General features: G+C 36.4%; 1 protein-coding gene and 1 long non-coding RNA gene across 6 annotated transcripts in view; one reads left to right on the top strand and one right to left on the bottom strand.

The window, feature by feature from the left end:
* LOC113937063 overlaps positions 1 to 18,336 on the top strand; it is a 447,938-nt gene that overhangs the window by 19,951 nt on the left and 409,651 nt on the right. For all 3 annotated transcript variants that reach the window (XR_003524474.1, XR_004820238.1, XR_003524476.1), the window contains exons 2-3: positions 4,773 to 4,877; positions 13,193 to 13,295. This is a non-coding gene — a long non-coding RNA (uncharacterized LOC113937063). The remainder of the gene's footprint in view (positions 1 to 4,772; positions 4,878 to 13,192; positions 13,296 to 18,336) is intronic.
* The window catches only part of PNPT1 (polyribonucleotide nucleotidyltransferase 1), a 46,142-nt gene that overhangs the window by 1,546 nt on the left and 26,260 nt on the right, over positions 1 to 18,336 (bottom strand). For 2 of the 3 annotated variants that reach the window (XM_027620728.1, XM_027620730.1), the window contains exons 15-26: positions 17,093 to 17,129; positions 14,879 to 14,945; positions 14,708 to 14,797; positions 13,519 to 13,572; positions 8,620 to 8,726; positions 7,623 to 7,694; positions 7,471 to 7,534; positions 5,844 to 5,927; positions 5,440 to 5,523; positions 4,156 to 4,396; positions 2,487 to 2,565; positions 105 to 152 (exon numbers count right to left, since the gene is read on the bottom strand). In XM_027620728.1, coding sequence (XP_027476529.1) covers positions 105 to 152; positions 2,487 to 2,565; positions 4,156 to 4,396; positions 5,440 to 5,523; positions 5,844 to 5,927; positions 7,471 to 7,534; positions 7,623 to 7,694; positions 8,620 to 8,726; positions 13,519 to 13,572; positions 14,708 to 14,797; positions 14,879 to 14,945; positions 17,093 to 17,129 — 1,027 coding nt within the window. The remainder of the gene's footprint in view (positions 1 to 104; positions 153 to 2,486; positions 2,566 to 4,155; positions 4,397 to 5,439; positions 5,524 to 5,843; positions 5,928 to 7,470; positions 7,535 to 7,622; positions 7,695 to 8,619; positions 8,727 to 13,518; positions 13,573 to 14,707; positions 14,798 to 14,878; positions 14,946 to 17,092; positions 17,130 to 18,336) is intronic. The other variant, XM_027620729.1, reaches the window with a different exon arrangement.

The raw sequence follows: 18,336 nt of genomic DNA, 5'->3' as shown, positions 1-18,336 counted from the left end.
TGTGTCTCTCTCTGTCAAATAAATAAAATCTTAAAAAAAAAAAAAATAATTGAAACTTCGAGTACAGTTTACAACTTTAAGGCTAAAAAGTTGAATACAAGTACCTGAATTTCTTGGCCAACTTCTAATCCGAGGGCAGTGGGATGTTTAATCTGAAAGAGAACATGTTCATCTATTAGTTGTTGTGCATAATTTCTTAATATCCATAGTAGTACATATTTTTTAAGTGGAAAGTTTTATTTTTTTTTCTGATTATAAAATCTGTTGATTATAAAGGCTTAAAATAATATGTATTCAAATGAGAGCAAAAATCATCCAAACCTCTCTACTTTTTAGATAACTACTGCTGATACTCTAACAAGTATCCCTTCAAATGTCTACTTAATATGTACTGCATTTGTAAAAATGGACCTTATTGAGCTTGTTTTCTAATACATTGATTTTTCATTCAATAATATGTTGACATCCTTTTATATCAATAAATGAAACAGTACAGTTGAATGTTCAAACTATATAATTTGTTTAACTGATCCCCAAAGATGGTCATTTAATTCATTTTAAATTCCAGTATTTTTTTTTAAGATTTTATTTATTGGGTGGGAGTGAATGTAGGGCAGAGAGGGAGAGGGAGAGGGAGAAGCAGACTCATTGTGGTGCAGAGAACCCAGTGCAGGGCTCAATCCCATACCTGAGATCACGACCGTAGCTGAAGGCAGATGCTTAACTGACTGAGCTACCCAGGCACCCCTCAAATTCCAGTATTGCAAATGTTAATAATTACTGAATCTAGATGTAATGTATATGTGTGTCCAGTGTACTATTTTTTCCAACCTTTCTGTAGATAACTGCAGTGTTGCAACAATTATGTATTCATTTACTCAAATTATTCTCTCAGAACAAAGTCCTAATGTTGAACTTCTAGGGCCAAAGGCACTCATGCACATTTACCAAACACTCTTCAAAAAGTTTGTCCCAATTTACATTCCTACAACAGTACCTCAAGTGTATGAGGATGTCCATTTTTTCCTCCATATTTTTACCCACACTGGTAATTTTCAACTCTCTGAACGTTGTGAAATAACTTAGTTTTATTTGCATTTAAAAAAATTGCTGTTGGGGTGCCTGGGAGACTCGGTGGGCTAAGGATCTGACTCTTGATTTCAGCTCAGGCCATGATCCCAGGGTCGTGAGATCAAGCCCTGAGTTGGACTCTCCTCTCAGCATGGAGTCTGCTGGAGATTCTCTCCCTCTCCCTCTGTTCCTCCCCCTGCTCGCCCATGCTCTCTGTCTAAAATTAAAAAAATAATAATCTTTAATTAAAATAAATTGCTGTTGATATTGACCTTTCTTACCGATCCATACAAACCCTGTGCATATGAAGCCTCTCTCATATGTTATATACATCTTTTCCCCCTAAGTTGCTACTTGCCTTTCAACTTTATTGTAATTTTGCCATATACTTTTTATACTATTCGTTTTTTTTTTTTTAAAGATTTCTTATTTATTTATTTGAGAGAGAGAGAATGAGAGATAGCACGAGAGGGAAGAGGGTCAGAGGGAGAAGCAGAGCCCAATGCGGGACTCGATCCTGGGACTCCAGGATCATGACCTGAGATGAAGGCAGTCGCTTAACCAACTGAGCCATCCAGGCGCCCGCCATATACTTTTTAAAAATGATGTCAGGGGCACCTGGGTGGCTCAGTCAGCTAAGCATCTGACTCTTGATTTCGGCTCAGTTCATGATCTCAGGGTTGTGAGAGCGAGCCCTGTGTGGGGCTTTGCACTCAGCAGGGAAGTCTCTTTGAGATTCTCTCTCTCTCTCTCCCTCTGCCCCTCCCCTCACTCAAGCAGTTGTGGTCTTTCTCTAAAATAAATAAATCTTTTTAAAATAAGAAGAGTAGACATTGTGCTTCATGAAAACCAGCTATTCCAATACAATGTATTGAATCATCTTTGTTTCTTCAGACTGAAAATGCAACTTTTAGTATATATTATATTCCCATGTATATAACTGGACGATTTCTGTCTCTATTTTCTGTTGCATGGTGTCTAATTCTAGGTCAGTAATATACTGTTTCATTCTCTATAGCTTTATATTTCAATATTTGGTAAACCAAACATTCCTATTATCCTCTGCACCTATTGTTTTCTTGAACAGTTTCTTATTTTTAGTTTTATCTTGCCATGCTTGGTTGGCCAAGAAAATTGGGAAGACAGGGCTATAGGTAGGTATCTTTAAAAAGTAACTGTTATATGTTAACTATAGATGTGTTAACTCAAGAGTATTTCTATTCCATCATACAAGTACAAACATAAATACCTGTGTTAAATAGTGTAAAAAGTTTTTGTCAGCAACATCGCTGTCATTTTCAGTTTTCTATATTTAGGCTAGTAGTGGACAAAGTGCACAATCCTCATCAACCCAGGTAATTTCACTATGATGATTTTAAGGCAGTTTTAAAAATAATCAAGTTTTTTTTTTTTACCTTTCGTTGATCAAGTTGTGTGTTATGAAGTAGTACCGCAGTCATATTTGGATATAGCTTAACCATTACTCCAGTGTCTCTGAAAAGGAAATAAGCCTGATTAAAACAGTACCTGTGTATCTACTGATAATCAAACTGATTATGTATTAATTGGAGAACAAAGTAAACACGCACACAAAATTGTAAAAACGATTATCTAAAAGAGATACTTATTTTTTCAACTGAACATACACCCTGTATTTAAATTTTTTAAAAAAGATTTTATTTATTTGAGAGTGAGAGAGATAGCATGAGCAGGGGGAGGGAGAGGAAGAAGCAGACTACACTGAAGAGCAGGGAGCCCAACTTGGGCCTCGATCCCAGGTCACGATCTGAGCTGAAGGCATCTTCTGAGCCACCCGGGCACCCCTACACCCAGTATTTAAATACTTGTGAATGAAAGGACAGAGAAGAGATAAAGGAAAATTGTGTAGTGACAAGCTTTTAGACTATATATTCTTATATATTTCGCTTCATAGTATTTCTCCAAACATTTTGAAATGACATTAAATATTTTTTATTTTTTTAAAAAAGATTTTATTAGAGAGAAAGTGACAGAGATACCAAGAGAGAGCACAAGCGGGGAGTAGAGGGACAGCAACATTAAATATTTTAAAGTAGTGTAGATTAATCATCAGCCTATTAAATAATGACTTAAGGAAGGGGGTTGGATAAAATGTTTCATTAAAAATTTATCTTTTCACTAGTCTACTAAAATAAGCCATCCCATTTCTTAGTTTTTCACCTGTGATATTAAACAAATTATTCCATTGGCTTTTGTTATTCATTTCAAATAGCTTTGAACACTCAGGCTATATCGATACATACATGTATTTTTTTCCTTAAAAGGGGGATTTTCAAGGGCACCTGGGTGCCTCAGTCCATTAAGCGTCTGCCTTTGGCTCAGGTCATAATCTCTGGGTCCTGGGATTGAGCCCCGCATTGGGCTCCTTGTTTGCAGGGAGCCTGGTTCTCCCTCTCCTCCCCACTTGGGCTTTCTCTTGTTACTTCTCTCTCAAATAAATAAATAAATAAAATCTTTAATAGAGCGGGGGGGATTTTCTCATCCCCCAAATTTTTAGCTGACAAAAAATGCTTTGAGGTTGAAACTGACATTTAAAAAAATGTGAGGGCACGTATTGAATGGAGCACTGGGTGTTATATACAAACAATGAGTCATGGAACATCAAAAACTAATGATGTAATGTATAGTGATTAACATAACATAATAAAATAAAAAAAATGTGCTCCTTAGGCATTAAGTAGTACTATCTTTAAAACAAACCAACAAACTATCAGAAAAAAGAAAGAAAAAGGAAATATTGCTAGGTCTGTTTTGGGCCTGTTTTACTGTTTATTGGGAAAATTTAAATGGTGGGATATTTGGTTCAAGAAAACAATTTATTTAGATGAATCTATTAATATAATTATAATCACAGAATCATGTTATTGATAATCAACAAACTGGTATAGAAAATAAATTATACCTTAAAAATAATTAATGATTCTATGGTAGGTAATTGACATAAAATCTAAATACCTTACAAAGTACATAATGCAAATGTGAAGTTAACATGTGCTTATAATATAAATCTTACAAAAACCAGCATGGCATATTAGTTGATATTACCTGATTTCAGTTATTGTGGCGGTATACACTGCTCCAAATTCTAGTTGCTGCTCTTGCTGTAAGTGCAAAATAAGCCATAAGATGAATAAACAGCAACAAAATGTAGAAAAAAGTATTATAAGATCTATACTTACATCATCTTTACAGATTTCAGTAATGAAGTCTCTTGCTTCATGCATAGCACTTGGTGTTGGTGCAAATACAGAAAATGTTTCTTCATCCACCTGACTAACAGTTACTCCTTTTAAAAAGATAATTTAGCATTAAAGTTAATTTGCTCACTCTAGTGGAGTCTAGTTTCAGAAAGTAGATGTGAGAGCAGGGGACTGACCTGTAAGTAGCTGGGCAGGGTTGTGTTATATTTATTCATTGCTTTAGGAATGAAGGGATTCATTCACCAAGAAATACACATTGCACACCTGCTGTGTATCTGACATTGTACTAGGCCCTGGGGAAACAACAGTGAGTCACTGTCTCTGTGTTCTTGGAGCTCAGAGTTTGGTAGGAGAAAGCATATTTAAGTCCTAATTTTGGAAGGTTTGGTTTTGCTCTCTTAATTATAAGTAGAAACTATACTAGAACCTTTTCCTCACCTTTTTTTCTTTCTCTTACTCTAGAGTGGTGAACAGATGGATGTGGGACAAAATCATGTCAGTTTTTCAATCTAAAGAGCTGGCTAAGACAACTCTGCTTCTCACCTTCCTTCAATAACCTCAAAGCTGGTAAGTACTAGGTAACTCAAAGATTGCATACTATTTCTACACTCTTTAAAGAGTCTAAATAAGACTAAGTGAAAAATAGCAGAATAGAAAATGACATCAAAGTCCTCTAAAGTGAAAAACTAAACATTTTTCTAAATGTTCAATTTTAAAATGTCACAAAGCAATTGATGAATTGATGAATTCTAGGTCATCCTAGGTAAGAATGACTGTTGATTTATTAAGAGGCATACAGAACACTTACAGTAAAAACATGTCAGTGTTGTATTCTTTTCTCTTATTCTTGCATATCTCAAACATATTTTTTGAACACAATAAGAGATGAAATGGCAACTTATGTAGCCTACCATTAAAACCCTCAAACTTGGGGTGCCTGGGCGGCTCAGTTGGTTAAGTGTCTGACTGTTGATTTCAGCTCAGGTCATGATCTCAGGGTTGTGAGATCGAGCCCTCAAGTTGGGGTCCATGCTGGACATGAAGCCTGTTTAAGATTCTCTCTCCCCTCTCCTCTTTCCCCCTCCCTCTCTAAAAAAAATAAAACCCCCAAACTTTATACAACTCTTACCTGTTTCAGCCTGAAGCTTTTTTAAATGATATCCACCTGGTCCCACAAATTTTGCCCGTTTTGATAATGGAACCTGAATAGTTTCTGAAATGCGGTACAGACAAAATTGTAAATAATTCAAATACATATATGAACCTAAAACACATCTTGATCAGTCAAGATTTTTTTTGTCAGACACATGTAAAAATATTTCATGGGAAATAGAAAAATAGTTACTTGACTAAAGTTTCTGAAAGTACTAATGCCTAAAAATATCTCCCCAAATTTAAAATATTTTAACTTTAGAAATATTTAAAATATTTTTGTTTTGTGTATGAAGTTAAAGGAAATTTAAATATAATAATATACTTTCATATATTAATGTTTACCTTATCACAGAATAAATAATAACTTTAGTCCATTACCTACAACAGGTCCATTTTCTTTTCTAGATGCTCGAGGTTTTGAAATAGTTTTGTTCATAATCTGTAGTATCTCCTTCTTTGCCACTATAAGAGATAAAAACATAAAAATTATACTACAGTTGACCCTTGAACAACTAGAGATTAAGGATGTCTACCCCTGCATCAAAAATTCGTGTATAACTTTTGATTCCCCAAAACTTAACTACTAATAGCCTACTTATTGACTGGAAGCCTTACCCGTGACAAAAAACAGTTAAGTAACACATTTTGTATGTTGTATCTATTATACTCTTTATTCTTACAATAAAGTAAACTAGAGAAAAGAAAATGTTAAGAAAACCATAAGGAACAGAAGATATATTTACAGTACTGTATGTATATTTATTGAAAAACATTTGTGTAGGCATGGGATAGGGGGCTGGCCTTGGGATGGCAAAGTTCCATAGCCTGGTGGCTTAGGCTCAGCAGTGGCAACCCCTGGGTGGCCTGCAGGCTGCAACAGTTGCGTGGAGGCATAGTATAGCTGCCTCATCTGCCTGGACATGTACCACTGGCCCATGGCCATACACTGGCACCTGTGGCTACATGTGAGTATGCTGGTCTCCAGGAGGCCCTGAGGCCAAGGTGCTGTGGTGGGGAGTGAGTCCCCTCCCAATCCCACAGGCACAGAGGACTTAGTGCAGGGACGTCCTATGCAGTGCTGTCCCTGCCCAATGGGCTTGTTTTTCCACTTCAGCCCAGGCTTCTGCTGGCCAGCCCTGGATGCTCAATGGGACCACCTTCTCAGTACACTGGGTGATCTGCAGCCCTGCCCAGTCATGGCCCCTCCCCCAACCCCCAGGGGCTGCTAATTGCCTCAGCAGGCCTCTTAGGATACTCAGTGCAGTGGGCATGACCTCCGTGCCAGCTGCCTTTAGTTGGTCTGGTGGGATGGGCAGTAGTAAATAAATGACTTGCTGTTGTAAATAAACGCTTTTGTTGCCAACTCTTTAATAAAAACAGTCTATGTATAAGTGGACCCATGCAGTCTGAACACACATTGTTCAAAGGTCAACTGTATATAAAATAAATGTGATAAGATAAAGCAGTATTCTTAGTTTTTATAGAGTAAAATCCAAATTCTTTAACTTAGTAATCAAAGCTCTTCATGTCCTAATTACCTTTACAATTCTTACAGTCCCCTTTCTCCATAAATCTTATCTTAGTGACTTAACTTGTAAAAATTGAATTTTCTCTGGTCTCTCATAAAGGTTTTTACATGAACTTTCATTTTCTAAAGCAGTATTTTATAATAAGCCCATTTTTATTTTTTTTTTATTTTTATTTTATTTTTTTTTTTTTTAAAGATTTTATTTATTTATTTGACAGAGCGAGACACAGCGAGAGAGGGAACACAAGCAGGGGGAGTGGGAGAGGGAGAAGCAGGCTTCCCGCTGAGCAGGGAGCCGGATGCGGGGCTCGATCCCAGGACCCCGGGATCACGACCTGAGCCGAAGGCAGACGCTTAACGACTGAGCCACCCAGGCGCCCCAATAAGCCCATTTTTAATATGCCTAATGGGAATTATAGTTGCCATGAACAAATGAACAATGATGGAAAGAGAATCAGGCACACTGGCTTAACTTACCTGAGGCTTGTTGAATGGCCTCCATTACAATTTTTATTGGTATTCCAGGTAATTTAATATCAGCCTAATGTGGAAAAGTCAAAAAATTATATAAATATTGATTCATGACATTTAAATATTATAAAAGTGAAACAAAATAGGCTTTAAAATACCTGTAATGCAGTTATTCCCTTATTGGTGCCGGCTATTTTGAAATCCATGTCACCATTGTAATCTTCAATTCCCTGGAGGAATTTAAGAAATGATAGTTTTTTTTTTTTAAGATTTTATTTATTTAACAGAGAGAGAGAGAGAGAGAGAGAGAGATAGCAAGGGCAGGAACACAAGCAGGGGGAGTCGGGGAGGGAGAAGCAGGCTTCCCGCCAAGCAGGGAGCCTGATGCAGGGCTCAATCCCAGGACCCTGGGATCATGACCTGAGCTGAAGGCAGCCGCTTGACGACTGAGCCACCCAGGCGCCCCAGAAATGATATAGTTTTAAACAAAAAATTCACCCAGTCACTATAGAGGAATTTTAAAAAACAGCTGTGGCAGTAAACCATGTCCTCTAAGACTAAATACAAAGAAGTATCTTCTACATTAACTACTGCTTCTAATTTGTGGCTTTTTTTTTTTTTTTAATAAAGGAAGTATAGTTTATTTTTTTATTTTTATTTTTTTTTAAAGATTTTATTTATTTATTTGAGAGAGAGAGAATGAGAGAGAGAGCACATGAGAGGGGGTAGGGTCAGAGAGAGATGCAGACTCCCTGCCGAGCAGGGAGCCCGATGGTGGGACTCGATCCCGGGACTCCAGGATCATGACCTGAGCTGAAGGCAGTCGCTTAACCAACTGAGCCACCCAGGCGCCCCTAATTTGTGGCTTTTTAAGTTAGAAATGTTTCATTAGAAAATCACTTTAAGGTCATGTTGCCCCCCCCCATAAATGCACAGGGATTCATTTATGATCACCCTAAAGTAAGCCATTATGGATATTTATACTGTCATATATATATTTTAACTCACATCCTATAAAATCCAAGGCTAATATGCAGAGGAGGAAAGTAAGAACAAGGACCACTATTTCTCAACTGTTATTCTAAGCATCCAATGCTTATAAAATGTGCATCATCATCTTCACCACAGAATATTTGAAAACATGGATATACTTACCAGAATATCTGTCAGCAAACGATAATCTTCTATTTCACCCTTGTCAGGACTGTTTTTGGTGACCAATCCAATTGCCACACCTGCGATAGCAGATGAAATTGGAACACCTGTAATTGAGAAAAAGAGCTTGTACATAATGTGTACATCAGCCTAACACATATTTATCATTCTGTTGATATTTATTTTAATGTAAGTAAGTGGTGTTTTAAATTTGACATCATCAGAACTAAGCTGGAAAGGTCTTCTATCTACCTCATTTCTTCTTAAGCACATGATAAAAGCCCCTTAAAACAATTCTAAACAGGTAATCACTGTTCTCACAAAAACCTCTATAAAAATAGCAAACTTAACTCTTAATGGAATCCATTTGTCTTTTTACTTTTGGTATATTTATCTTCTTTTTTTGGAAAAGTAACCATGTTATTGGTAAATCCTTTCAGCCTAAACCCCTCAGCTCACCTTTCCATGAAAACCATCAGTAGGTTTTTTTTGTGTGTGTGTCCTCCCAGAAAATTTGTGCCCAAATATGAATCGAAGTGTAATCTTTTATTTTCTTTACTTACGGAAGCATAGTGAGTGCACTCACTATTCTGCACCTTGCGTTTTTTCACTTAATAACATACCTTGGATATTGACACATAATGCCACACAAAGTTCCCACCTTATTCTTTTGAATGGCTGCTTAGTACTCCCTGAATGGATTTATAAGCCACATAATAGAAGTGGGATTACTGAGTCAAAGAGTGTGTGGGTTTACATTTATTATAAATCCGTCAAACTACCTTCCAGAGTGTAGCATTTTATATTTTTACCAGCAGTATTTGAGGGTGCCTGCTGTTCTACTTCCTTGTTAATTCCTGTCAAACCTTTTGACCTTTGTTACATAAAGGGTAAAAATGGTAGCATATTGTTTTTAATTTGATTTTTTATAAGTGAGATTAAACTTTTTTTAAAAATGTTTACATACTGTTTATTTTATTTATTTATTTATTTAGGCTCCATGCCCAGTGTGGAGCCCAATGTGGGTCTTGAACTCACAACCCTGAGATTTAGACCCAAGCTGAGATCAAGAGTTGGACACAACCAACTGAGCTACCCAGGCACCCCTTATATTTCTTTTTCTTTGAATTGCCTGTTCATGGCCTTCAACCATTTCCCTACTTGTTTGCTAGTCTTTTTCTTAATGATTTATAAAAGCTCTTTCAATATGGACAGTACATCTTTGTTAAATACAAATATATTAAAGGAAATATATTATTTCCTAGTCAATTGACTTTGTTTATTGTGATTTCTTTTCCTGTACAGAATTTTAAAAGTTATATGCAATCATGGTTCCTGGATTTTGCAAAAAAAAAAAAAAAGGTTTTTCCTAATATTTTGATAAAATCTTCTGTGTTTCATTTTTTTACAAAACATCTAAGGTTTTATCACTTGGAACTCATCTGTTACAAAGGAGTGTGGCGGGGATCTCATTTCATATTCTTTAAGCAATCTCACTTATGCTCATGGTTTTTAACCATAACCTATAATATTGATGACCTAAAAGTCTCTCTCTCCTGCCTGTTTCTCTTTTCTAATAAGCCCTAGATCTGTATAGCCAATTTGCCTATTGGACATTTCCAGTTAAATGTCCCCAAAGCACCTTATATGTATGTACATATATTCAAAATGATCACACCCAATAAATCCTTTCTGTCTTGCCTTTCTTATCTTGGTTGAATGCAACTAAGACACTCATGCCAGAATCAACAGTTCTTTCCTCATTTCCTATATGAAGTCACAAAGATCTGATAGTTTGTCCTTTAAATTTTTTTATAAAGTTGTCCTTTCCCCTAAATACTGAAACATCCATTGCTGCTCCTTTAGTCCAAGTCTGCATTATTTCTTGCTCTGACAACATTCTCCCTGTCTGGTTTCCCCAATTTTAGTCTCTCCCCTCAGTTTCCATTCTCTCCCACTTCATCCTCTAGGTCTATCACCTAAGCTGAAAAAATTACCAAAAAGAAAAATCAGATTCAAATCACACTATTCCTCTACATAAAATTCTCCTGAGTTCCCCATTATCTGCTTTCAGGAAATTCCATTTATTTATTTATTTATTCATTCATTCATTCTTAAAGATTTTATTTATTTGACAGAGAGAGACACAGCGACAGAGGGAACACAAGCAGAGGGAGTGGGAGAGGGAGAAGCAGGCTCCCCGTCAAGCAGGGAGCCCGATGCGGGGCCCGATCCCAGGACCCTGGGACCACGACCTGAGCCGAAGGCAGATGCTTAACGACTGAGCCACCCAGGCGCCCCATGCTATCAGGAAATTTTATACATGTTCTTTGGTCAAAAACATTTGGGAAGGGCGCCTGGGTGGCTCAGTTGTTAAGCGTCTCCCTTCGGCTCAGGTCATGATCCCAGGGTCCTGGGATCGAGCCCCGCATCGGGCTCCCTGCTCTGCTGGAAGCCTGCTTCTCCCTCTCCCGCTCCCCCTGCTTGTGTTCCCTCTCTCGCTGTGTCTCTCTCTCCCAAATAAATAAAATCTTTAAAAAAAAAAAATTTGGGAAATAGTGCATATCCTAGAGATTCAGAATTCACATTAGCATATTAAAGTTTATTTAACTCATATTAAATAAACCTGCTTAATCCTGCTCAAATGTACTTTATAATAGAATGATTTTTTTTCATGGTATACAATAATCAACATCCAGCAGGAACAGTACTCATAGAATACTGGGTTGTGAAATATTAGCTTTAAGTTCAAAATCCTTAACATAACAATGACCTTTAAAATCTGGTGCCAATTTATTACTTAGTTTTTTCAAATACATTTCAGAAACATACCATACTGCTTCAAAACTTTGCCCATGTTGTTCCTTTCACATGAAATATGGGCCCTGCTCCTAATGACAGATCAACTACTTAACCTTTAGAACCAGATGAAATGTAGCTATCTCTATGAAGCTAATTGCCTTCAACCTAATTCTTCATACATATTGTACATATTTGTGTTACCTACCTGAATTTATCTTCTTGATCTATTAGTATGTTTTTCGCACCTGTAAACCTTTTAGAAAATGGGTACCATTTGTATCCCTGAAGCAAGCGCCTGATGTGAGGAATGATAAGCACTCATGTGTTTGAGTTGAATTGCACACATTTTGTTGGCTTTTCCCACAGGACTTGACAGTCATTCTTGTCAAATTCAATTTTTTTCTATTTGGCTTCTTATTTTTTATCCTGTTAACATTTTTTTTAGAGATCAAAATTGTCATTTAACATATCAGTCACCCATTCTTTTTTAGCAGTATCCTTTTTATCAGTGGGCCAGTGTTCTAAGTTAATTCAATAATAAAACCATTGACAGGATTTAGAAGGAAAATTCCTCAAGCATTCCACTTGACCAAACCATCCTACTGATCAGATTCGCTTGTTTCCTCTACTCATGCTTCAACCAGTTATGAAGGTGCACCTATCATCCATCTCAATTTCTGTATCATTTACAGAAAAATCATGAGCTGCCAAACTGACTCTAGATATACGGTATAGGCAGCAACCCCCCTCCCAGCTCCAAATCTGCTAATGTTTTCCAAAGTGGAACATTATTTTACGACAGGATTTATTTCAAATGAGTCCCTTCTGGTCCCTTCTCTTCACAGAGAAGAGACCTTCCTAAAAATGCTTATAAATCTTTTTTTTTTTTTTTATAATCTAAGAGTTTTATCAAGGGTCACTGTCAAGTTCACTAGGTTATGCTTTACAGAAAATACCTTACTTTCTTTCAAAATTAAGAACTTTTTGTGTCCTTAGTGTACTAGTTTCTGATTTTTCAAATACTGCCAACACTGGTCAGTTATCTCATCCTGAAGTTCTCATCTTTACTTAGGTTGGGTTTTTGTCTAGACCAAAAGATCTGAATTCATTTAAAGCAGTTAAAGACTCTCTTATGATCTCTTTTTACTCTTTCAGTTCACCTTTTTGAGAATATATTGTGTTTTCCAATATGAAAATGTAAGACTGACTGAATGCAAGCTCCACTAGGACACGGACTGTGTTTTGTTCATCACTGTGTCCCAAGGGCTTAGGTCAATGCTTGGAAGAGGGGTGGCATCTAGTAAAGATTGGGTGAATGAATGCATGAAGGTGAAAACAGAAAAAGTATTTTACCAGCAACCTTAAATATCAGCTTATGTTTTTCTGGCACTGAACACAACTAGAAAAGCACCTTTAGGGTTTTTTTGCTTTGGCTTAAGTTTTCATCTTTCTAGACAGTGTTATTATATATTCACATGATTCTTTTATCTTATCCTTGGTTACAGTACCCTTTCTGTCTTTCTGTTTTTCTGTACTATAAATGTGTGAACTTAGAAGGAGCTCCTTGTAGCCTCTTGAGTATCTTTAGGTTCCTTTTCTCTTTCTTCTTTAACAGCATCATTGGTGTTCCCTTTTGGTGTTTCAAACGGAGATATACTGAACCTCTTACAGTCTTTCTTCCTAAAATTCTGTGTATCCTTCTGTGGGTGGTATTGTTCTTCTCATGCCTTGCAAATTGATTGGAAGATTACATGGTTACTTTCCTTTACAGGTCCTAAATACTTCTGCCTGCTGGTCCAAACTTTGTTGGTGAATGGAATCAACTGCAGAACTCTTTACCTTTTAGAAGGTGAGAAAGCTCACTGATTACCAAGGTAAGTAAATAATTTTAGTGTTTTCCCTTTTGCCAAAGATAAGAATTCTAGTAATTACCTGTATGGTTGAAGCGGTACTTTATAACTATCTTGTTCTGGCCTGGTTTGGTAATCTGTAATTTGACTTCTCCAGGTCTTACCAAAATCCAATTTTAAAGAGATCTTATATTTTTTACTAATCAAATACAGATAAAGCATTAGTAGTTTTGACACATAACTTTACCTGCATCCATTAACGCTAAACTTCCACCACATGCAGATGCCATTGAAGATGATCCTATAGAAACAAAAAATACTTGCTTTTTAATATACTGATTTTTTTAAATGTAGAAAACTATTACTGTTGGTTATTTCCTTATAAATATTCAGTATTCTTTTTAAAAGCAATTAAGGCAAGCTCTGTTAAACCACCAACTATAGGACTATACAGTCCAGTATGATAGTCATTAGGTAATGTAGCTACTAAATTTAAATTAATTGAAATAAAATCAGTCCCTCAACTGCATAGCATAGAGATAACTTCCATCATCACATAAAGTTCTATTGGACAGCAGTGCTATAGATTCTAAGAAACCTCCCAGAAAAACCACCATGCCTCTTTTGTTGCTTAATCAGAAGGTAGTTAAAGATACAGGCTCTGGCTCTCTCACTGGACCCTAAGTTATAGCCTAGTCACACCCTATAGAGAATAGAAAGTCTCTAGTTTAAATTCAGAGGATTTTTTTGTTGTTGTTGTTTTTAAGTATCTGTGACCATCTCTGTGACCTTTCTGTCTCTAATGGCCATACCCTGCCTTGACCTGGATACTTAATTTAAATTTAAATTTGATCTTTTAAAATATATTTTTAAAAGATTTTATTTGAGAGAGCGAGAGCACAAGCAGGGGGCGTGGCAGGCAGAGGGAGAAGCAGGCTCCCCACTGAGCAAGGAGCCCAATGCGGGACCTGATCTCAGGACCCTGGGATCATGACTTGAGCCGAAGACAGACGCTTAAGTGACTGAGCCACCTAGGTGTCACTAAATTTGATCTTTTAGTCCAGCCTCTCTCTGTGCTGTCTACTTATATCTGTGATACTTGACAGGTGTCCCCTGCCTAATGTGTCACTCTCTTTTGGCCCTTTCTCTCTTGAAGCTGGCCTTGCTCGATGGTTTGTTTCTAAAAATAAACCACCCAACTGTATCTGTTATAAAAAATACATAAAGAGAAATATTTGTTTTATATTGCTTTCAAAACATCTTATTAGCTAAGAACAGAGATTTAGATAGTATATGATTAACTAAACACATTTTTCTTTTGTCATGGACTCGGGCACTGTGGTAATAAGAATAATGTAACATTAGTTATGGAAAGTTAAGAATATAACAGGAATTCTGGTCTTTTGACTAGGGGAAAATTTATTTTAATATCCTACCATTTGACTCTAGGACTTCAGATGTTACTCTTATTGTGAAAGGAAAATCCTTGGGGATAACAGGATGCAAAGCTTTCTCAGCAAGAGCACCTAAATTAGAACAGAAAATAATAAGCATAAATTTACTAAGTCCCCATAAGAATACAAGAAAGGTTATAGATTTGTACTCACCATGCCCAAGTTCTCTTCTATTCACACCAGTGACTTTGCCAATTTCATTAGTGGCATAAGGAGGAAACTTAAAAACAAACAAAAAAGGATACATAAACAGCTGACATGGAAAGATATCTAAGATATAGTACCAAAATAATAAAAGAAGTTACAAAAGAGTAGAATCCCATTTTTTTTAAAGTTCATTTATATACATAGAAAATGTCTGTATAGCTGGAATATACATCAAATTACTAAAAGTAACTATTTCTAATGTGTATTTGAACCAGAGTGGGAAGTGGATGGTTATGGGGATCCACAACATAAATTTCTATAATGTTTAAATTATTAACAATGATGAAGTATTATATATTTATAAGAAAAATATATACAAATTTAAAAAGAAATGCACATTGAGGAAACAGATCTTCTCCAGTAAGTGTTTTCTTTTAGTCAGAGGTTGCAAACTACTTTATTTGACCAGTACAGTGTCTCAAAGGAATATGACTTAGTTCAGTCATTTAAAATATTGGGAAATATCCCATAAAATTTGGAATTCCAGTTTCTCTAAGAAAATATTTTTAAAAAGGAGTAATGGTACATGAATCTTCAAGCCTCTGGATCTAGCAGTCAATTTTCAGGATTGCAGTCAATTTTTAGGAGATAGAAAGAGAAATTTGTTGGATTGTGCCATGAGTGTGTACTCAACAACACCCCGACTGCAGGTCAAATGGCTCTGGGACTTCAACAGACAGACTGAAAAGAAAAGAACGTTTTGGAGGAGACCTATAGATTAAAAGAGATTTACAGAAATATCAAATTTTTAAAAAATGGACAAGATTACAGTGTCTAGGGAATGTACACTAGAAATGCAAGGAAGTAATTACTATAAAATTTAGGAGAGTAGTTACTTTCAGGGAAAGAAGGGTGTTGAGACTGGGATGAAAAGCATGGAGGGATTTCAGGGGTGACTGGGAACATTTCTATTCTCTGATTTTGGTGGTGGTTATAAGGGTCTCTGCCTTATAAAAACTCATTACGCCATCCTTTGTTTTATAACATTTTCAGTATCTGTTTTATTTTTATTTTATAATAAAAATTTTAAAAATGAAAGGATGTAGCAATAACAGCTCATATCCTTTTACTGTCCCCCTCCTTTACTTCTGTTGCCAGTAATCAGCTACAGGTACATTTTTCACAGCTGCCCTTTTTATTATTTAATTTTTTTTAAAAAAGATTTTATTTATTTATATGACACAGAGAGAAAGAAAACAAGCACAAGCAGGGGTAGTGGCAGGCAGAGGGAGAAGCAGGCTCCCCACTGAGCAAGGCGCCCAACGTAGGGCTTGATCCCAGAACCCCGGGATCATGACCTGAGCTAAAGGCAGACACCGACTAAGCCACCCAGGTGCCCCCACAGCTGCCCTTTTTAAAGACTGCCATCCATGTGCTGTGCAGCTCATGACAAAGGATATGCTTTACTCATTTATAATTCCTTTCTGGCTTCTGCAGCATCTGAGTATATGCAGAACAGGATATTTATAAGGGACTCAAAATCTGTGAAAATCCCCAGGTTTCTGTATATTCTCTATTAATTATAGCATGCACAACAAAATTGAGATGTTGGGATTCTGGGCAGCCAACAATGGGTACTCAACAGTGAAGTGACTTGCTACTTTTACATTAGCCTCCCAGCGTATATGCTCCAGATACTAAAATTAAAGTGCTATATGTCGTGTCTAGTGCCTTAGGACTTAGTTGTAAATGAGGTCAATCACAAACTCAGTAGTTTCACATAGTAGTTTAATATTAAATACCACAGAGTTTTTTTTACTACTAATCAACTGAGTAAAAATATGAACATTTAAATGAACTAAAGGGAAGAGGTGATTTGTCATTTGAGGTATTTGAAAAGCCCCACTTTTGTTTTGATACCAGTGAATGGGTACAACTTTTTCTTGACTAAAATAAAATTGTCTACTATACTTTAACTTTTATGTCTGATTTAGAACATGAAGTTAGTGATTGAAAACTATGACATTTCTCTAAATTCCCTTCTGCATGCAATAAAAGAACATGCCCAAATCCACCTTAACAGATATATAAAACCAGCATAGTAAAATGTTAATAGTAGAACCTAGGCAGTGGGCATATAGATATTCACTCTAAAGTTCTTTCAACTTTGCTATATCCTGAAAAGTTTTCATAAAATATTGGGGATAAAATTTATCTTACCTCATAATGCAGCATGAAATTTTTATCTTTTATTCCACTATAAACAAAAAGCATAATATTAAAAACATCATATAGATACAAAAAAATAAGTTCAATAAGCAACTAAAAATTTAAGGGGATTTTAAAAAATAATTACATATTAAAGAGAGTTGGTCTGAAATTGAAAACCAGAAGAATTAGAAGGATGAATGTCAGAGACAGTATTTTTTTCTGGGGTTTTATGAATGAATTTTACAAAGATTTAGGAAAACAATTTTGCTTCAAATAGAAATACTTATTCTTTTTTTATTTTTAAAGATTTTATTTATTTATTTGACAGAGAGAGATACAGTGAGAGAGGGAACACAAGTAGGGGGAGAGGGAGAAGCAGGCTTCCCTCTGAGCAGGGAGCCCAATGCGGGGTTTGATCCCAGGATTCTGGGATCACGACGCTTAATGACTGAGCCACCCAGGCACCCCGAAATACTTAAATATTCTATTTGTATACTAAGACAGTAGACATTTATTTTTAAGCATTAGTAACTACTGAGAGACTCTTAAATGTTATAAACATATTAGTTAAATCTCAGAATTATGATCTTTCTCCCATTAGTATGTGAAATGAAGATCAGTAACTGAAATGCTTTGGAGGGGGGAGAGCAACCAGGAGATCAGACAGGCAAAGATTTTTTTCAGGGTTTGAAATGAGAAATGGGAAACGTTATGACTGTATCTAGAACAATGGGGAAAATAAGGATGAGAAGAAATACAATTCCTGGAAGCAGGAAACCAGACTTAATCTTTAATTGAGGCATATACAGGGTCTTAGCAAAAATAGTGTCCCCGTTGGGTGGGTATAATTACTAAAGGCACCTCTCTGTGCAAAGGCTTGAAAAAGTCCTGAGGTAGGGCTGAATCTGCATAACCATAAACCACAGTGTTGGGAAGAGAAGTCTAAAAACCTGACTACAGAAGACTAAAGGAATAACAGATTTTGGTGACTAGAGAGAAGGAAGTGGATCATTAGTGCAGAGCCTGCATTTTACAAGAGGAAACCAAAGGCCAGCATGGCTGACTGATATGTGCCCTCTCATTTACGTAGGTTACAGACCTAAGATTAGAACATAAAGAGGTACCCTGGCCAAGGCCAGTGCTCTTTCTTATGAAGCTGTGTTGCCTTTTAGAAGAGAAAGGAGTCAAAGTGAGGAAGGGCAGGGCAACCAAGTTTGGGCTCAGATGGGAATTTAAAATACAAAGTTTAAGAG

Source organism: Zalophus californianus, chromosome 8 (genome assembly GCF_009762305.2).
Source record: "Zalophus californianus isolate mZalCal1 chromosome 8, mZalCal1.pri.v2, whole genome shotgun sequence".
NCBI lineage: Eukaryota > Metazoa > Chordata > Mammalia > Carnivora > Otariidae > Zalophus > Zalophus californianus.
The sequence above is the reverse complement of the archived record's forward strand: the minus strand, read 5'-3'. Positions and strand labels throughout refer to the sequence as shown.